This window comes from Populus euphratica, unplaced genomic scaffold, assembly GCF_000495115.2.
Source record: "Populus euphratica unplaced genomic scaffold, PopEup_1.0 scaffold29.1, whole genome shotgun sequence".
Taxonomy (NCBI): Eukaryota; Viridiplantae; Streptophyta; class Magnoliopsida; order Malpighiales; family Salicaceae; genus Populus; species Populus euphratica.
This window is the reverse complement of record NW_011499888.1, coordinates 793,765-811,005: the sequence shown is the minus strand read 5'-3', so window position 1 is coordinate 811,005 and position 17,241 is coordinate 793,765. Positions and strand designations below refer to the sequence as shown.

General features: G+C 39.5%; 2 protein-coding genes and 1 non-coding gene across 10 annotated transcripts; 2 read left to right on the top strand and 1 right to left on the bottom strand.

Annotated features, from left to right (window-relative positions):
• Positions 1-419: 419 nt before the first annotated feature.
• KTF1 (kow domain-containing transcription factor 1) lies at positions 420-10,171 on the top strand. Of its 8 annotated transcripts, none has more exons than XM_011033337.1 (20): positions 420-758; positions 1,722-1,972; positions 2,101-2,256; positions 2,383-2,541; positions 2,628-2,711; positions 3,050-3,117; positions 3,199-3,531; positions 3,615-3,666; positions 3,771-3,926; positions 4,029-4,172; positions 4,278-4,389; positions 4,476-4,625; positions 4,709-4,763; positions 4,870-4,934; positions 5,052-5,121; positions 5,972-5,999; positions 6,095-6,155; positions 6,310-7,480; positions 7,514-9,045; positions 9,315-10,171. In XM_011033337.1, exons 1-20 carry the CDS (start codon positions 569-571, stop codon positions 9,872-9,874), a joined length of 5,397 nt encoding a protein of 1,798 aa, XP_011031639.1. In that variant the 5' UTR covers positions 420-568; the 3' UTR covers positions 9,875-10,171. The 8 variants fall into 8 exon arrangements, with proteins under 8 accessions (XP_011031639.1, XP_011031641.1, XP_011031640.1 ...); XM_011033339.1 differs by having other exon boundaries at positions 6,310-8,319; positions 8,446-9,045; XM_011033338.1 differs by having other exon boundaries at positions 6,310-8,369; positions 8,403-9,045.
• Positions 10,172-11,352: 1,181 nt separating this feature from the next.
• TRNAK-UUU (transfer RNA lysine (anticodon UUU)) lies at positions 11,353-11,425 on the top strand. The gene has a single exon. It is a non-coding gene; the product is annotated as a tRNA-Lys (tRNA).
• Positions 11,426-11,671: 246 nt separating this feature from the next.
• Positions 11,672-16,533, bottom strand: LOC105130704 (probable pectate lyase 13). Its single transcript, XM_011033333.1, has 4 exons — positions 16,038-16,533; positions 14,530-15,427; positions 13,765-13,970; positions 11,672-12,135 (listed from the first exon to the last, which is right to left on the bottom strand). The coding sequence occupies exons 1-4, from the start codon at positions 16,175-16,177 to the stop codon at positions 11,871-11,873; spliced, it is 1,509 nt and encodes a 502-aa protein (XP_011031635.1). The 5' UTR covers positions 16,178-16,533; the 3' UTR covers positions 11,672-11,870.
• Positions 16,534-17,241: the final 708 nt, after the last annotated feature.

The window sequence follows — 17,241 nt, the reverse complement described above, 5'->3', positions numbered from 1 at the left end:
ATGATTTTACTATTCATCTCAGTTCAAGGTTTTAAAAAATATTGTATTTATTATATTTTTAATGGCCAAGTCAAATATAAAAAATATAATTTAAAAATATAGAAAAAATAAAATTTCTAGTAAATTAGCATATAGTAATGTTATTTTTTAAATATTCTCGACACTAATTCTTTTTAAAAAAAAATCATAATATTCATTCCGAAAAGCTTTTTTTTTTAAAAAATCATAATATTCATTCCGAAAAGCTAGGCTTTTGCCCCGTGAGCCCATCAGCCATGAACAGGCCTGGTTCAAAGTTCAAGACATCTAGCCTACACATTCATAGATGAATAACAGTATGCCATGCTTGAAAAGAAGGACATTAATGTAAATTGATAAATATTCCTTCCAATTTTTATTACTGCCAGAGCTCACAGGCTCACTCGCACACCAAGCACGCTTGTACCAACAAAACCCAAACAGTGTCCGTTCTTCCATATGTTTTCCTTCCATTTATTTGTGTAAATCTCTTTCCTTTTTTTTTTTTGAAAAAATAAAGAAAAACGAAACCCGACATTATCGCTGCAAAATGTCGTCGAAGGGGAAGGGGAAGGCCGTCGCTACCGGCGGAGATAAACGGAAACATGGCGATGTTGACGGCGACAAGACCGGTGGTGGAAAGATGAAAAGGAACCGTGCGGTTCTTCAGTTCTTCGAAGACGAAGCTGATCATAGTGATTACGAGAGCGATGATAGTGATCTTAATTTTGACATTGAAGGTTGAAAAAATCCTACGTTTTCTTTTTTCGTCCCCTTGAAATTCATTTTTTCTTACCTTTCTAGGGCTCCGTGTTGGTAAAACGATGGCGTCTTGAGGTTTTTGAATTTTTGAAGTTTGAATTTTTCGTGTTTTGACTGAAAATGAGAGACACCAGTGACTCTGGTGGTGGTTTAACGTCTTTATTATTATTATTATTATTATTATTATTATTATTAGTATGTTTTGGTGGTGCTTGATGGATTTTAGGAAATCTTCTTTTTAGTTTTGATTTTCCAAGTAAAGTTTATTTTAGTGGAAATTGTGTGATATAGCAGCGATTCCGAGATGGTCAAATGTTGTGTTTTTACTTTTATGTTTTTTCCACTTGTCTTATGTCGGTGCTGCATGTTGTTTAACTAGGCTTTTGTGTAGGGTTTTCTGTGAGGTATTTTTAGTTATGGAGTTTTAAAGAAATTTTGGGTTATTACATTGTGAGGTTTTGTTAGTGGAGGTTTTTTACACGCTCACAGCAAGTGGCAAGGTCCTGTGTTTTCAAAAATTCTGTCTGTGCAAGTGGATCTGTGAAGTTGTTTTTGTGCTTGTTGTGCTGTAAAACTGTTCACTGAGGGTATTTGAGTGCATTTACTTGTTGTATCTGAGGTTAATTTTGCGGTGGATTCACTGGAGATTTTATAGAATTAGTATTTAGGAAATTGATGTCATGGCAGAATTAATAGAAATATTGGAGCAATTAGGATTTGCTTTGCGTTGTGGAGGTTCTTTTTTGTCATTTGTTTTATAGTTTGGGTTTTGAGCTAAATGGAATGCCTTTGTGTAGGATCTTTTTTTCAGGTCATGCTCATACCATGTTCCTTTTCTTTTTTCAACAGTACAGTATTGTCTGGGTTCCCTTGCCTCTCTGCCTTGGATCAGGAAAGCTTATTTTTACTAATCTTAATCTTCTCCTAATTGTGGAGAACAGATTTTATGGACGAAGAATATGATGTAGAGCTGAAAGTAAAGAATGATCCACCAAAAACCCAAAATGTTCCAATCGTTCCCAAAGAGGAGGAGATGGACGGGGAAGAATTTGATAAGATGATGGAAGAGCGTTTCAAGAATAATCCCAGATTTCGTTTTGCTGAAGATGCTGATGAGGCTAAAAGATCCATGGAAAGAAATTATCTTGAACCTTCTGCAAAGGATCCAACTATCTGGAAAGTGAAATGCATGGTAGGATCTTCATTATATAGGCAAATAGCCCCACCCTGGCATTTGTTGTTTCTATTGCGTTCCTTAACATCTACCACCACTGCCTTTGCATGTGTTTACAGTCGTCAACTGGAACTTCTTGGTTGTAGGTTGGACGTGAGAGGCATTCAGCTTTTTGCCTCATGCAAAAGTTTGTTGACTTGAAGTCTCTGGGTACCAAACTGCAGATAATATCTGCATTTTCCATTGATCATGTTAAGGGTTATATTTATTTTGAAGCTGACAAGCAAATTGATATTATTGAGGTAACATATTTTTATCACTGAATAAGGAATTTATTATTTTCTGTGCTGGGGAATTTGCTACTTTTCAGGTTATTTTTATTAGTAAACTAATGTGTTTCTATTTATCTTCTATAATTCTGATTTTAGGCATGTAAAGGGCTTTGTAGCATATATTCTAGCAGGATGGCTCCAGTTCCTAAAAATGAAGTGTCCCATCTGCTCTCCATCCGAAAAAGTTGTAATCAAGTATCTGAGGGCATGTGGGCTCGTGTGAAGAATGGGAACTATAAGGGGGACTTGGCACAGGTGGAGTGCCAGTGAGCTTGTTGGCTGTTTCTTGCATTGTTGCAAAACCTAATCTGTCTTACTCTGAACTAATTTTGTTTCTGTAGATTGTGGCTGTGAATGATGTGCGGAAAAAAGCAACAGTGAAGCTGATTCCAAGAATTGATTTGCAAGCATTGGCGCAAAAATTTGTAAGGAGACTTTGAAGAGTGGAACTAGCATCTTTCGCTTCTAATGTACTTTTGAATTATTTTTATTTTGTTACGGGTCTTCAAGTTTAATGGTGGTTTCATCAATTTTGGGTGCAAATACTGTAGATATACCTTGATTATATGTTAGTTCGAAGTGGATTCCACTGCTTCAAATTTATAAGAAGACTATTACCTGTTAACACACACATGTATCTATATATTAAAATCTTGTTCCTTCTATTCTGAGGACATTATTTGCAGATTATAACATGCACATGGTGGCAAGTTTGATGCTTTATTTTACATGAAAAGCGTTTCTTAACCAATTTGCTTCACAGGGAGGGGGACTTGCAAAGAAGAAAGCTGCCATACCAGCTCCGAGACTAATCAGCTCAAGTGAACTTGAGTAATATTCATATTCCACATATAGTTCATTTGACTTCTAATGTCATGACTTCTTATATGCAGTTATATTTGACTTGTGTAGGGAGTTCCGGCCTCTTATTCAATATAGACGTGACCGTGATACTGGCAAGATGTTTGAGGTTCTTGATGGCCTGATGCTCAAGGATGGATATTTATATAAAAGAGTATCTATAGATTCTTTAAGCTGCTTGAGTGTTTTGCCTTCAGAAGAGGAGTTGTTGAAGTTCAAGTCTTCTGAGAATAACGAGTCAGAGAATTTGGAATGGCTTGCACAGATATATGTTGGACAGAAGAAAAAACGGATAATTGGAAATGAGAAAGGTGGTGAGAAAGGAGAGGGCTCATCAGCATCAGGGCAGAATAGATTCGAACTGTATGATCTTGTGTGTTTCGGGTAAGTCCCACTCCAATTAGTGGTTTTCTCTGATCTGATAATATGTAAATTATAATCTTTGATTTTCTATTACCGGCTTGCAGCCGCAAAGATTTTGGTCTTATTGTTGGTATGGAGAAAGATGAATCTTACAAGGTATGGAACCTAGTTTACTTGCTTTGGCTTTGTTGCTGGCTATCAAACTTTCTTCAATGTTCAATTTGAGATTAGAATTCTTGATATTTTTTCCACTGCTCCAGATTCTAAAACATGGACCTGAAAAACCTGACGTGGTTACTGTTGCATTACGAGATCTAAAGAATGGGCCCACTGATATGAAGTTTACTGCTTTAGATCGTCACAAGAAAACTATGTCAGTTAACGATACTGTTAAGGTTTTGGAAGGTCCATTGAAGGTTTGACATTAATTTCACATTTTTCTTCCTTTTTTGTTAATGTGATTCTGAAGCAAATTGCCACACTAGGATTGAGACTATCATGCAAGTTGCTCTTTGCAGGATAGGCAAGGAATTGTTAAGCAAATCTACAGAGGCATCATATTTATATATGATCAGAATGAAACAGAAGATTGTGGTTATTTCTGTTCGAAAGCTCAAATGTGTGAGAAAATCAAGCTTTCTTTTGATGCTTGCTATGGAAAGGTTGTGCCTTTTGAAAAGAGCAATCACATCATTTTTTCTACACCATTCTCTTACCCTGAATTGTTTCTGGTGCTTTAAATGACTATCTCATTGCTCTCATTTCAGGATAGTGAATCAGGCTCTTTAGGTTTTGAAGATTTCCCATCATCTCCCAAATCCCCCTTATCACCTAAAAAACCGTGGCAAGCAAAAGAAAATAGCCGTGGCTGTATGCATTGTAATTTTGCCTTTTGTAGTTTTATTCTTTTTTAAGTTTTGACTCTGATGTAAAGTTTCTTGTACTGGCTTTGTTATTCTTTGCAGTCAACCAAGGCGACAAGGATGGATTGTTCTCCATTGGTCAAACCTTGAGAATCCGAGTAGGACCTTTGAAGGGGTATCTATGCCAAGTCTTGGCCATATGCTATTCTGATGTCACTGTGAAGCTTGGTTCTCAGCAGAAAGTTCTTACAGGTTCTTTACAGAAAGTTTACTTTTGGTTCTGTTTGATTTTCAGTTTACGTATTTTCTAATTTTTTTGGTTTATGTTTCTGAAGTTAAAAGTGAGCATCTTTCTGAGCTCCGTGCAAAGAGCTCCACCATGTCTGTAAGGTGCATATTTTATAGCTAAATCCTATTTGTCTCAGCTTTTTTCACGAGTATGGTCTAGATTGCCTATTGAAGGTGCACTGACATGGTACTTTTCCATTTATGAAAGTGATGATCCACGATCCAATTCTTTCAAACCATTTGATTTACTTGGACATGAAGGTGGCTCTGGAGGTGGGAATTTGATTACTCTCGGAATATAAAAAAATTTCTGGTGATATTAAGTGGTTTTTTTTTCTTGAGTTGATATCTGACATAATTAATTTTCCTTTTAACTTTGTATTCTTGAAGGTTGGACGGGTGGAGCTGGGACATCAACTGAAGGTGATGGCTGGAACGCTGGTGGCCTCTCCACTGAAAGGTTTTCCTTTACTTTTTATTGTCAAAGTTCTGTTCATGCACTTGCTGGTGATGTATGCTTTAAAGTAGCTATTGGTTGTGTCATCATAATTCCTACAGGCCGAAACTGTAAATGGGGGTTCTAGTCATGGGCTGAAACTATAGCTGTTATATTTGCACTTAATAATTTTAGGGTTTGATATTAGTTTGTAGTATTTAGTAAACTTTTTCTTTTTCTTGCTTGATGCATTGCAGCATAAGTTTGCTATGCATTGTCACTGGATGACATGATGTTCAGTGAAATAATGCTAACATGCAGTTGTTTTGAGTAAGAAAACAGAATTCATCTCTAAAGAACTTCCCAGTTACCATGGAATTTAGCACCAATAGATTGCTTGCTGAAGAGGGTCATTAAAACACAGTCACGAGCAACGTTTGTGCAGGGCTTTAAGTTTTCTTGACAATGTGGATTTACTGTATTTTTGATAGAAACCTGTTTTTTTGTTGACATTTGTGCAAGTGAAATTCTGTATGTCTTGTGATGGGAATGGATATGGCAGTGGCGAATCCATCTGATTTGATTGTGTCCACCATGTTTGTGTGTATGATTATTGTTCATGCAAAAAGGAAATGCAAAGCTAAGCTTTTGAAGATCTAATTGTGCTGATTTAATGGAATTTGTGTTTGAACTGAATTTATTTAATTAAATTATCAAATGAAGCAATGGTTCAGTACCACATGCTGGTCGATTTGGAAATTATCAGCATCTTCATGTTTCTTTACTTTTAGCTTTTTTATTGAATTGTTTTCACACATTACTTTTCTTTTTAATTTGTGCTTTTGTCTATAATCTGATATGCATTTTCTTGCAGAACTACTTGGTCTAGTCCGGGTTTTACGGTTAGTGATGAACTCTCTCTCTCTCTCTACACCCCACCCCAAACAACAGCATAAAGGCATAAAGTGATAACTCCTGAGCTTTCTGTTTTCTGCAGCTTCAACCTGAAACCAACCCTGTAAATCCATCAAGTTCTGTAGATAATGAACCAAATAAAGGTGTGTAATTATTCCTCATATTGGCAGTTCAGCCACGCCATTGTAGTGTTAGAAGCATCAAAGTACATGATGAACGTATACATTATGCAATATCTTTTGTAATGAATATATCACAAGCGCCAAAGTGGCTAACTGCATGTTTTGGAATGTGTAGATGATACTTGGGGGAGTCAAGCTAAAGCAAAACAGACTTCATCTTGGGGTGCGGCTGCAGCTGACTCTTGGAACAAAGCTGCTTCTAACATTGGTTCTAGCAGTGGTGCATCTGTAGGCTGGGGTAAAGCAACTTTATCCAATGAAGATCTGCCAGGCTCTTCAAGAGGTTCTGGAGATAACTGGGGTCAAGGAATCGTAAGAGATGAAAAATCTTCTTTTGATGCTGCAGCATCTGCTTGGGACAAAGGAAAGACTGTTATTGGAAACCAAAATGGCAGCTGGGCTGAGGCAGCTACCAGGAAGAATCAAGTGGGTTCGTGGGGAAAATGTAATGATGCAGTTGAAGAAGGATCCTGGGAGAAGAATAAAAGCTCTGGCACAGGAGAGGACTGCTTGAGTAACAAGACTGCCGTGTGGAATCAACAGAAATCACAAGATGGAGGAGACCCTTGGGGTAAAGCTGCAGAAGAACAAGATAAGGATGCTGCACAAAATGATTCTTGGGGTAAAGCAGCAGAGAAGTGGGAAAGCAAAAATGGTGCCGGAAAGCCAAATGAGGGTTGGGGTAAGGCAGGCAGGAGCAGCACTCAACCAGAAGCTGATAAAGGAAGTGGCTGGATGAAAGACAAAGCTGATAGTGCAGGTCAAACTTCAAGTTGGGGCAATGGGAAAATTTTTAGTGAAGATGCAACTAAGTGGAATAAAGATGGATCTAATAACCAGAATCAGACTGATAGCTGGAATAAGCTAAAGGCCTGTGGTTCTGATAGGGGATCTTGGAATAAACAGGGAGAATCCTCTTGGGGTAAACGAGAGGGGGGATCTTGGGGTAATGAGAATAGACCAGATGGAGATCAAGAGTTTGGTGGCTGGAACAAGACATCTGATTGGGGTCATGGTTCAGGTGGGAGCAGGGGAAGAGGAGGTGGTCGTGGTGGTAGAGATCAGTTTGGCCGAGGAAGATCCTTTGGTGATGGTCAGTCTTCAGGTTGGAAAGGTGGAGAAAACAATTCAACTGGCAATGATCAAGGAGGTGGCTGGGGCAAATCCAAGGGGTCTGAGGGAAGTAGAGACGGTGGATGGAAGTCTGTTTCTTCTGGGGGTGATAGTGGATCAGGTTGGAACAAAAGTGGGGGAGCAGATAAAGAGACCTGTGGGATCGTGGACAAATGGCACAGTGGGAACAAATCGAGCTGGAACAATGATCAAACTCAAGGTCAAGATGGGAGCAAAGGTTTTGTTTCTAATCTATCTTCAGAAGGACAAAATGATGGTGCTAGTTGGAGAGCACCCAAATCAAGTGGCATGAACTCGTCTTCTGGATGGAACAGTGCTTCTACTGTGGATGAAGTACCAGGTGGAAGTTGGCGTGGGGGCAGCAAGTGGAACTCGGGGAAAGCTTCAACTGGTGACAATACAACTGGATGGAAAACCGGAACGAGTGGGGCTGGCACCCAGCCGTCTGACTGGGATGCTCCAAAAGCTTCCAAGGGAGACCAGTCATCAAGCTGGGATAATAAAACTAGTCATGTAGATGCCAAACATTCATCTGTTTGGGGTAGTAAAAGCTGTTGGAATCAGAAATCTCCTGAACTTGAAAAGGACAGCGAGATAGATGGAAACCAGAATTCTAGCTGGGGTAAGAAAAGCAATTTGAAATCTGAATCAAGTGATGCAGGTGGAAATGCTGACTCTGATTGGGGCAAGAAGGGCAATTGGAACTCCGAATCCAATGATGCTGATGGAAATCAAGATTCTGGTTGGGCCAACAAAAGCAACTGGAACTCTGGGTCCAAAGATGCACACCAAGGTTCTAGTTGGGCCAAGAAAAGTAATTGGAACTCTGAATCTAGTGATGTGAACCAAGAATCTGGTTGGGACAAGAAAAGCAGTTGGAGCTCTAGATATGGTGATAACCAGGATGCTTCTGTAGCCTGTGATGATGAAGGCCAAACTGAGACCTGTGGTAATAGGGCAGGTGGTGGGAGTTGGAGAGGTGGTTTTGGTGGTAGGGATGGCTCAGACAGGGGGGGTTTTAGAGGTAGAGGTGACAGAGGAGGCTTTGGAGGTAGAAATGGCTCAGACAGAGGGGGTTATGGAGGTAGAGGCAGATCTGACAGAGGTGGATTTGGAGGCAGAGGTTGTCCAGATAGAGGGGGCTTTAGAGGTAGAGGGGACAGAGGAGGCTTTGGTGGTAGAGCCAGAGGATGGAGGGATCAAAATGGTGGTTGGAGTGACAACAATTCTGCTGAAGATAAGACCTTTGACTGGAAGAATGGGGCAAACAATAGCAGTGGAGGATGGAAAAATAATGGTGGTGGAAGCAGTTGGAACCAAGGAGGTGGTGATAGGGGCCAACAGAATAGCTGGAATTCTGGACGTGGTGGAACAAGCAATGAAGTTGGTGGTTGGAGTAGCCAAGGTTCAGGCTGGAACCAGTCAAGAACGGCTGAAGATAGTGGTGGCGGTGACCTTGCTGGTGGGTGGAACAAGGGAACCTGTGCAAACAGCGGTGCTGCCTGGGGTCAAGGAAACAGCTGGAAGTCATCTAATCCTTCTGGTGGGGGCTGGAGTCAATCAAGCAAAGAAATTAAAGGTTCAGAAGATCAAGGTGGTGGCTGGAACAAAGGACCTTGTGGTGCAAACAGCGAAGCTGCCTGGGGTCAAGGAAACAGCTGGAAGTCATCTAATCCTTCTGGTGGGGGCTGGAGTCAATCAAGCAAAGAAATTAAAGGTTCAGAAGATCAAGGGGTGATAGGGGCCAACAGAATAGCTGGAATTCTGGACGTGGTGGAACAAGCAATGAAGTTGGTGGTTGGAGTAGCCAAGGTTCAGGCTGGAACCAGTCAAGAACGGCTGAAGATAGTGGTGGCGGTGACCTTGCTGGTGGGTGGAACAAGGGAACCTGTGCAAACAGCGGTGCTGCCTGGGGTCAAGGAAACAGCTGGAAGTCATCTAATCCTTCTGGTGGGGGCTGGAGTCAATCAAGCAAAGAAATTAAAGGTTCAGAAGATCAAGGGGGTGGCTGGAACAAAGGACCTGGTTCCAGTGCTGAAGGTGGTGGCTGGGAGACAAAAGGAGCAGGCTCAGGAGAAGCAGGGATGACTGGAGGTGATGCTATGACCTGGAATCAATCTGGTGCTTCTGGCGGAGGCCAATCATCTGGTTGGACTGGATCAACAGAGGGAAAAGAAGGATCTAATACGGGCAGGGAACTAACCGATCTGTGTGGTAAAGCATCATCAACAAGTTCTTGGAATCAATCAAGCAAAGACATTGAAGGTTCTGATGACCAAGGGAGTGGCTGGAACAAAGGACCCAGTTCTAATGCTCAAGCTGGTGGCTGGGGGGACAAAGGAGGAGGTTCAGGTGATGGAGGCGATGGTAAGACCTGGAATCAATCTATTGCTTTTGGCGGAGGGCAATCATCTGGTTGGGGTCAATCTACAGAGGTGAAAGGAGCAAATGAAAGTGGCAAGCCGACTGATCCATGGGGTAATAAAGCATCAACAAGCTCTTGGGGAAACGAAGGGAATGATGGACGTAGCAAAGGGGGGTGGTAATTGCTTTGCGAAAGAAGCCATGGTATCTAGTTTTTGAAGTTTAAAGGAGCTGTATATATTAGTTTATTGTCTTATTCACGGTTATGAAGGATCCAACAGTGGTATTTCTTTTGGAACTCTGCCCTTGACTCAAATTTCTGTTTCCTTGACATTTTGAATTCCGGTACTCCCAAAAGGAGTTGCTCTCGGAGCTTTGATCATGGAGACGGTATTTAGTATGTACATAGTTATGTAAGCCCGTACTTGTGCAATATTTATAATAGTTCCCTAGTGCCAGAAATATGCCTCCTGGGTTTCTATCATAAAATTGCTTTGATATTCATGGTTGTCTTGAGACTTTTGCTTGTCCAACTTAATCGGCTCTACAGATTAACATTGGAAACGAATTTTCGAGTGTTAATTAGGTTAAACAGACGATAGAACAGTTTACAGAAGAATATGGAGCAAGAAATTACATTGGCAGGCTTCGACTTGGAAGATGGAGCGCCTACTGTTTAAAGCTTCGCCCTGCAAGCACAGCACGGACCCGTTAATTTTCTTCGTCGCGTGGTTTTTTCGTGCCTAAGCTTGGCTACCTGAGAGACATATTGCATTAACATGGTGAGCTTCATTCTCAGAGGAACTTAGTGAGCTTAATCTGCATGTATGGATCTGATGCAATGGCAGAATCTGCCTTCTAGGTTTGCAAGTAAAACCACGACATTGGTATCCATTATTGGCACGTGCATATTTCAGATTTTTCCGGTGCTTCATATCTCATTAACTTAACAGAAACATTGTTTATGATGTTTGGAAGTTTAGTTTGACTTGTCAGCAAACTCCAAAGAAGACAGGGTTCAGGCAGGAAGATGAGCCCTCCTGTTCAACAATGCCTTAACCCATGAGGGGATGAAGTCGGGGCGGGCCTATCCAGGTTCGATACCCCCTCTTGGAGTTGGATAGGATAGCCCTTTGGTTGACGGTTTATGTCCTCATGGGCCATTAGGTATGGGCTTCGTCCAATAAAATTCATGGGCCCTTTAATAAATTGGAAAATCTCATTTTGATGGGCTCGCGTTCAACTAGAAAACCAGTAAATGAATCCTGAAAACTGAAAAGAACCCTTAGATATGTTATCCAGAAAATGAAAAGGGAAAACCGGCGCAAACTATATACTCAATCTAAATTTTATCATAAAATAATTATTTTCTCCATTTTAATCCTAAATTATTATAAATTCTCAATTAAAAAATGATATCCTTATTTTCATATAAATTACATATTATTTTATATAAAAAATTAATGATTTTTATTAATTGATTCTAACAATTTTTTTAATTAGTAAAATTAAATAATTTAGGGGTAGAATTATATAAAAATCAGCTCGGACGCAAAATCAACATCGCTCCGAGTATATTTGATGCTTGCCAAATGAATAGGGCAGGGGTTGCTGTTTTTTAGTAATAGATCAAGTACTTTGTTTCTGCTTTGATCAATCAGCCGTCTTAGCTCAGCTGGTAGAGCGCATGGCTTTTAACCATGTGGTCGTGGGTTCGATTCCCACAGACGGCGATGTAGGCTGCCAATAATTTTGTGTTCTTTTTGGGTCCTCTTTCTGTTTCTGACATTGAGATTCTTATAGCAAAATATGAAACTAAAATCTACGAGGGCGATTTTGGTAATTTTCATGAGAAGAACACGGACCAGAGGGCAAGTAGAACAGGACGAACGAAAAGGAAGACAAAAATATTCCGAAATTGACATTGAATCCGAAATGCCACCTCAACCGGCCTTGCCCCATCCCCTCCCACAACTCTCTTTCAAAAACTTGGTACTTTAGCTGAGCATAGAATGGACAGATGACAAGACATAATTTTTGTTCTTTTTCTTGACCTTACATAAGGGGGCTCAAATATACAATTGTGATGATCAGTGGGGCTTGCAATGGAATCAAACCGCTTGTGATGAATTTTTTTTCTTTCTCTTTACATCTTAATATTGATGATAAATATTTTCCTCACTTAAATAATGATAATAAGGGGAAAGATAACAAGGCACCATTGTTGGTGATGATGCTCAGATCTAGAATAATTAGAAGAGACAAAAAGATTAAGCTAATAGATGTGGGGGGTTGGGGTAGTGAAGAGCCGCTGCCGAATATCATTCCAAAGTAGTCGCCATCACCGCCACTGGCCCCCGTACCTTGAGTGCCGGTGGTGGGCGTGACTGTACCGGTCCCATCACCGCTGAATCCAGGATTAGAAATGCCCCCGCTATCATCTCTGTATAAATGATTGAGAACCAACCAGACAATATATTATCGTAAAGACCAAATGATGACATTTGATTCAACAGAAAATTATGCTTAATAATGAATCTAACAGCAGATACACTATTATAAAATACACGTAACAAGCTCCATAAGGACAAGGATTCAGAATTCTGTATAACGCTAGCTGGCTCAAATACCTAATGGCTTAAAGGATAGGTGGTGGGGGAAGCCGCGTATGGTGCAAATGACCTATCTAGTTTCTCCCATGGTCCAGCTGTGTCAGCATCTGGGTCATGGGCTGTCCAAATGAAACAGTCACAGAACAATGACGCAACCCAGAGGAGCAACCATGGCTTAAACCCTTCTGGAAAACATGCTAATTTGCCTTTCACTTTTCAGGAAAACAAAGTTAGCAAATCCGATTGGCCACCTATGGAGAAGAAAAGATTATAGCTGCAATGGGTCTCGCATGATATTATTAAGGGCAGAATGCCCTTTCGACTAGAATTTATCTTGACAATCTTTGAATTGCAGTTACTGCATTTTTCAGGAACACAGGCATAGACTATCTTTGCAGACTGAGTTCTGCTATCTAGTAGTCAATTATTGTAACTATATTGATTTATTATTATTATTATTATAAATAACAGGCTTGAACCTCTTGGGACTCCACTTTCAGTTTTGCAACATGATCATTGACGTGACTACATTGATTTCCAGTCAGCAAAGTCTACATTTGCCTAAGCTGCTGACCACATGGATCTACGAGAGGCAGTGGAAAAGCATAAAGGGTGTAACAAGCAAAAGTCAAGCATGAGATATCATAGCACACCAACCAGCTCACATGGAAAGCTCCTTTTACAATACTGATGTCACACCTACTTTCATACGGGACCCACAATGTGATAAGAAGAACAATTGGATTGGCCCACACATATTCGATGGAACGCAGCAGATAACTGATAAGGGAAAGAAAGGTATAGGAATTTTTTTTTAAAAGTTTTTTTATTTAAAAATATATTAAAATAATATTTTTTATTTTTTAAAATTTATTTTTTGCATCAACTAAAAAAATTAAAAAATTGAAAAAATATATATTAGATTTTTATATTGAAACGTTGAAACTATTCAAAAATATTAATTTAAAATTATCTAAATTTTATATTTTTTAAAATGAAAAACAATTTAAAAAATATTTTAAAAAGTAAATTGTAACATAAAAACTAACACCCACTATTTTTTATTATAATATATAATGCTTTTAAAAAGAAAAATATTAAAAAAATATCAAAACCATGTAAAAACATTGGGGAAAAAAAAACAGACATCTTAAAACAAAAGGTATCCACACTCCAGACACCCATAAATCACCTTGACCAGTCCTAGGTGGGTTTCCTTAAAATTATCTCTAGGGAATTTGTACACATGCACATTTTTCTTCGCTAATAAAAATTTGCACAGGCACATAAGGCCTCCGTGGACAGCTTTAAATACACATGGTGATGGCAAGGGTAGCATCTAAAAAAAAGAAAAGAATTCCATGATGGTCGGTAATTCAGTTAATAGCAAGGATCTGAGAAGGACAAAAGTGTCCAAAAAAGTTGAAACAGAGAACATGGTGGGGTCAAGAAGAGCTTACCTGGGGTCACCAAAGACACCAGCATTCATGGTGAGTTCTGTAATTAACCTAGCAGACCTGGGTTCCACGCTGGAGGCTTTGCTATATTGCTCACTCAAACCAGCTCCTGAGGGCACAAAGAAGGCTCCATTTACCAACATGTCCTCGTCCGTTCTCCAATTCCAGCCTGCCCACTCTTCTTCGTTTGTGTCCACCCTCTTTGTTACCTGTACAAATTTTAAAAAAATCACCGTCAGAGATTGAACTATAGGCAGGGAATTTTGTAATGTATCTAATGGCCGGCGGAGGCGCTAAAGACATCACTCTCAGGTCTCAAGCTGACGGTGGTTTAAATTAAATTATAACGGGGTAACCACTTGCTTTTCTTGGATGTTGCCACCTGCTCTAGTTCTGCTTCCTTTCTGTTTACACTAGTAACTCCATCGAGCCACGGGAATTCACAAAACATAGGGAGGGTACTTTGGAGGCAGGAAGGGTTCGTATGGCTGAAGGATGGGGAAATATTTTCTTAGACCCCCAAGTCTTAGTCCAGTTTTAACTACTCGAGTACCATTTCACAACCATGCCTGCCATTTCTAGCGATGGCAACCGGTATTCCCACAATGACGGCGCGTGCAAACACGCGCCACAACATTGTGTGGGGAAGGCGCCGTCTAACCTCAAAACAAGAGTCAAGAGGTTCACATTAGGCTCCCATGCAAACATCATTAATCAATCATATTCTACCTCCCTTAAATAAAGCAAAATAATTCAAAGTAGACTAACCTCTTTGGCATTATCATCGGCTGGTGCAGTATATCGATTCCCTTGACTATTTATGGTAGGGCTTGCACTACCACCGATAGCATACATCTCCCAAGCTGTAAAATCATTGTTCACCACATGTATATACCCTCTCCTACACCTTGGCATCCGCTGGACCAGCCCTACACCGAAGTGATTAAAAGCTATAGTAACTTGCATTCCTGAGTCCAATGTGTACTTATCATTGTGCCCCAATAGCATCACTTCATTATGGTGCGTAAAATGGTTGTTTGATATGGTAATCGCAGTAGACCCCAGTATAGCATCAATCAAACCATCAGTACAATACGATAATGAACAATGATCGATCCAAATCTTCTGGGACCCAGAGATGGAAATACCATCACCATCCGACTCCCCTCTCCGTCCAACATGTGTTGGTGATGATGCTATATTAGTGTTACCAGAAGGCTTGCAATGGTGAACGTGGATGTTGTGGATAATAATGTGTGTCACATGTTGAAGTGTTATGCACCCATTTCCTGTAATGTGCACATTTGCACCACGGCCATCAATAGTTTTGTAACTGTTGAAAATAAGTTCATGTTTGAGCTTAATGACCATGTCCGAAGAAAAGATGATCCAAAGAGGCTGGTCTTGGATAACAGCATAACGTAATGTGCCTGGTGTGGGGTTGGCTGGGTTATGGTCCGAGGAGTCAGTGACCACATAGATCTGGCCACCTCTACCACCTAATGTGCCCTGACCAAACCCAATGGCGCAGTCAGCTAATCGTTGGAGGTTGTTAGCCCAATTGGGGTCGCCTCTCCAGCAATCGTCGATGGGGTTTCCGGTTTGGCATTGGTCCTTTTCTTGAATGGACAAAAGGTTTCTTCTTGATAGAGACGCATTGACTCTCCTGCAAGGTAAAATATAAAAACATTAATAATGAAATACAAAAGAAAGGAAAGAATATTTGGTTGTCTTAAAGAAAATGAAAGATGTGGGAATATAATATAAGCCAAGTAGCTACAGCAAGAATTTGGTAAAAAAAAAAAAGGTTAAAAGATACACGGGAAACAGAGCGTGCTCTGTTTATTTTCTGGGAAAATGCAATGATAACTTTTGTTTTGCTTTGGTGTTGTGGATGAGTTAATAGTTGAAAATGAGAGACGACCACGAGAAAGCAGCCTTCAATGAACAGAACCCAGATGGGGTTTTGTTCGAGTCGCCCCCTGTTTGGTTGCTGAGAAAGCATGGGAAATCAAGAAAATGAGGTTATATTCTCCATTGCTGGTTAAAAAATTACTGCAGAAGAGAGATCCTATAATGCTCAAACCTTGTGATTAGCAAAAAACAGGTAGGAATTTCGTTCAAAAACAAGAAAATAGAAACCATCATAAACCCCGAAAGCAAAGATCCAAGGTAGCATTTTTCTCTAGCCAAAAGGGAGAGTCTTGGAAACTACAAAAAACCCATGATGCAAAACCATAAAATGAGCTAAACCCAGATGGATGTAAAGGTCTTGCCGTTTTACATCTTCAGCAACAGCCTCAGGGTCTGGATGTTGATGTGGAAGGGTGAGATTGAAGGCAGTAGTTTCAGTAATGAAAGGAATGAATGAAGTCAAGTGGCAAATTAAGAGAATGCAGACATTAGAAAGCTTCATCGAAGTAGCAATTAAAATGGGTTAGGCTCTTAGATAGTTGTGGTTTACCGTTTCGCTTATCTATAGAAGAATAAGAATTTTAAAGAAGAGTGAATGAACAACGACAAAGAAAAAGTACGTAGGAAGCTGAGAGTTTTGGGGAATATGTGAGGTGTTTGCAGTGGTTTATATAATAAAACAAGATTGTAATACATGACATGGCTATAATGTTCCTTGAAAAAAATGTTACTTGCTTGGGAGGGCTTTCTTCCTTTTCTTTGCAATTTAATTATTTTAACAAAGAAGAAAGGAAGGGGATGGAGGGTTATGGCGGCTGTGGTGTTATGAGAAGCATAGAGTATAGTTATCTCCTTTTCTCTCTGGTTCTCTGAAATCCTCCCAGTCAAATTCGTACCTTGCTTGCTAATTATTCTAGGATAAAACAGATTATTACAAAAAGGTTAATTTTTGAGTGTGAGAGAGCTTATCCGAAAAAATTAAGAAAGTTCTTTCTTTCATTTGTTCTCGTTCGAAATCTAGTTTTTTTTTTTTTTTTGCTTTTGTCTTATGGTAAGGATTCTTGGTGGAATGCCTGCAAGTAATTTATGTTCTGTTCTGTTCTGATCACAAAGTCTATTCTGAGGTGGAGACAAAACCCACCTCCTCTTATTATGCTTTTGCTTGGTTGCGGCTGTTCAGTTTTCCATTTTAAAAGTGGTTTGAATTTTTTTTTATATATATTAATGTTAAAAATAAATTTTAAAAAATAACCAATGACATAATTCAATTGATTATTTAGAGTGTAATAGAGATTATTTTTAGTGATTTTTTGATTGATAATATGTTAAAATAATATTTTTTATTTTTTATAAAATATTTTTAATATTAGTACATGAAATCTATTTGAAAACATAAAGAATAATTTAAAATTAAAAAAAAAAATTAATACACTACAACGCAATAGCAGACACCTCTAAAATGGAGATTAGATTAAACTATGCTGATCAAGGTTGCAGCTTTCAGTGATTTTCTCTGAGCGGTTTCACAGCTGAGGAGACTTCGGTTTAGTATTAAGTATTAAGTTC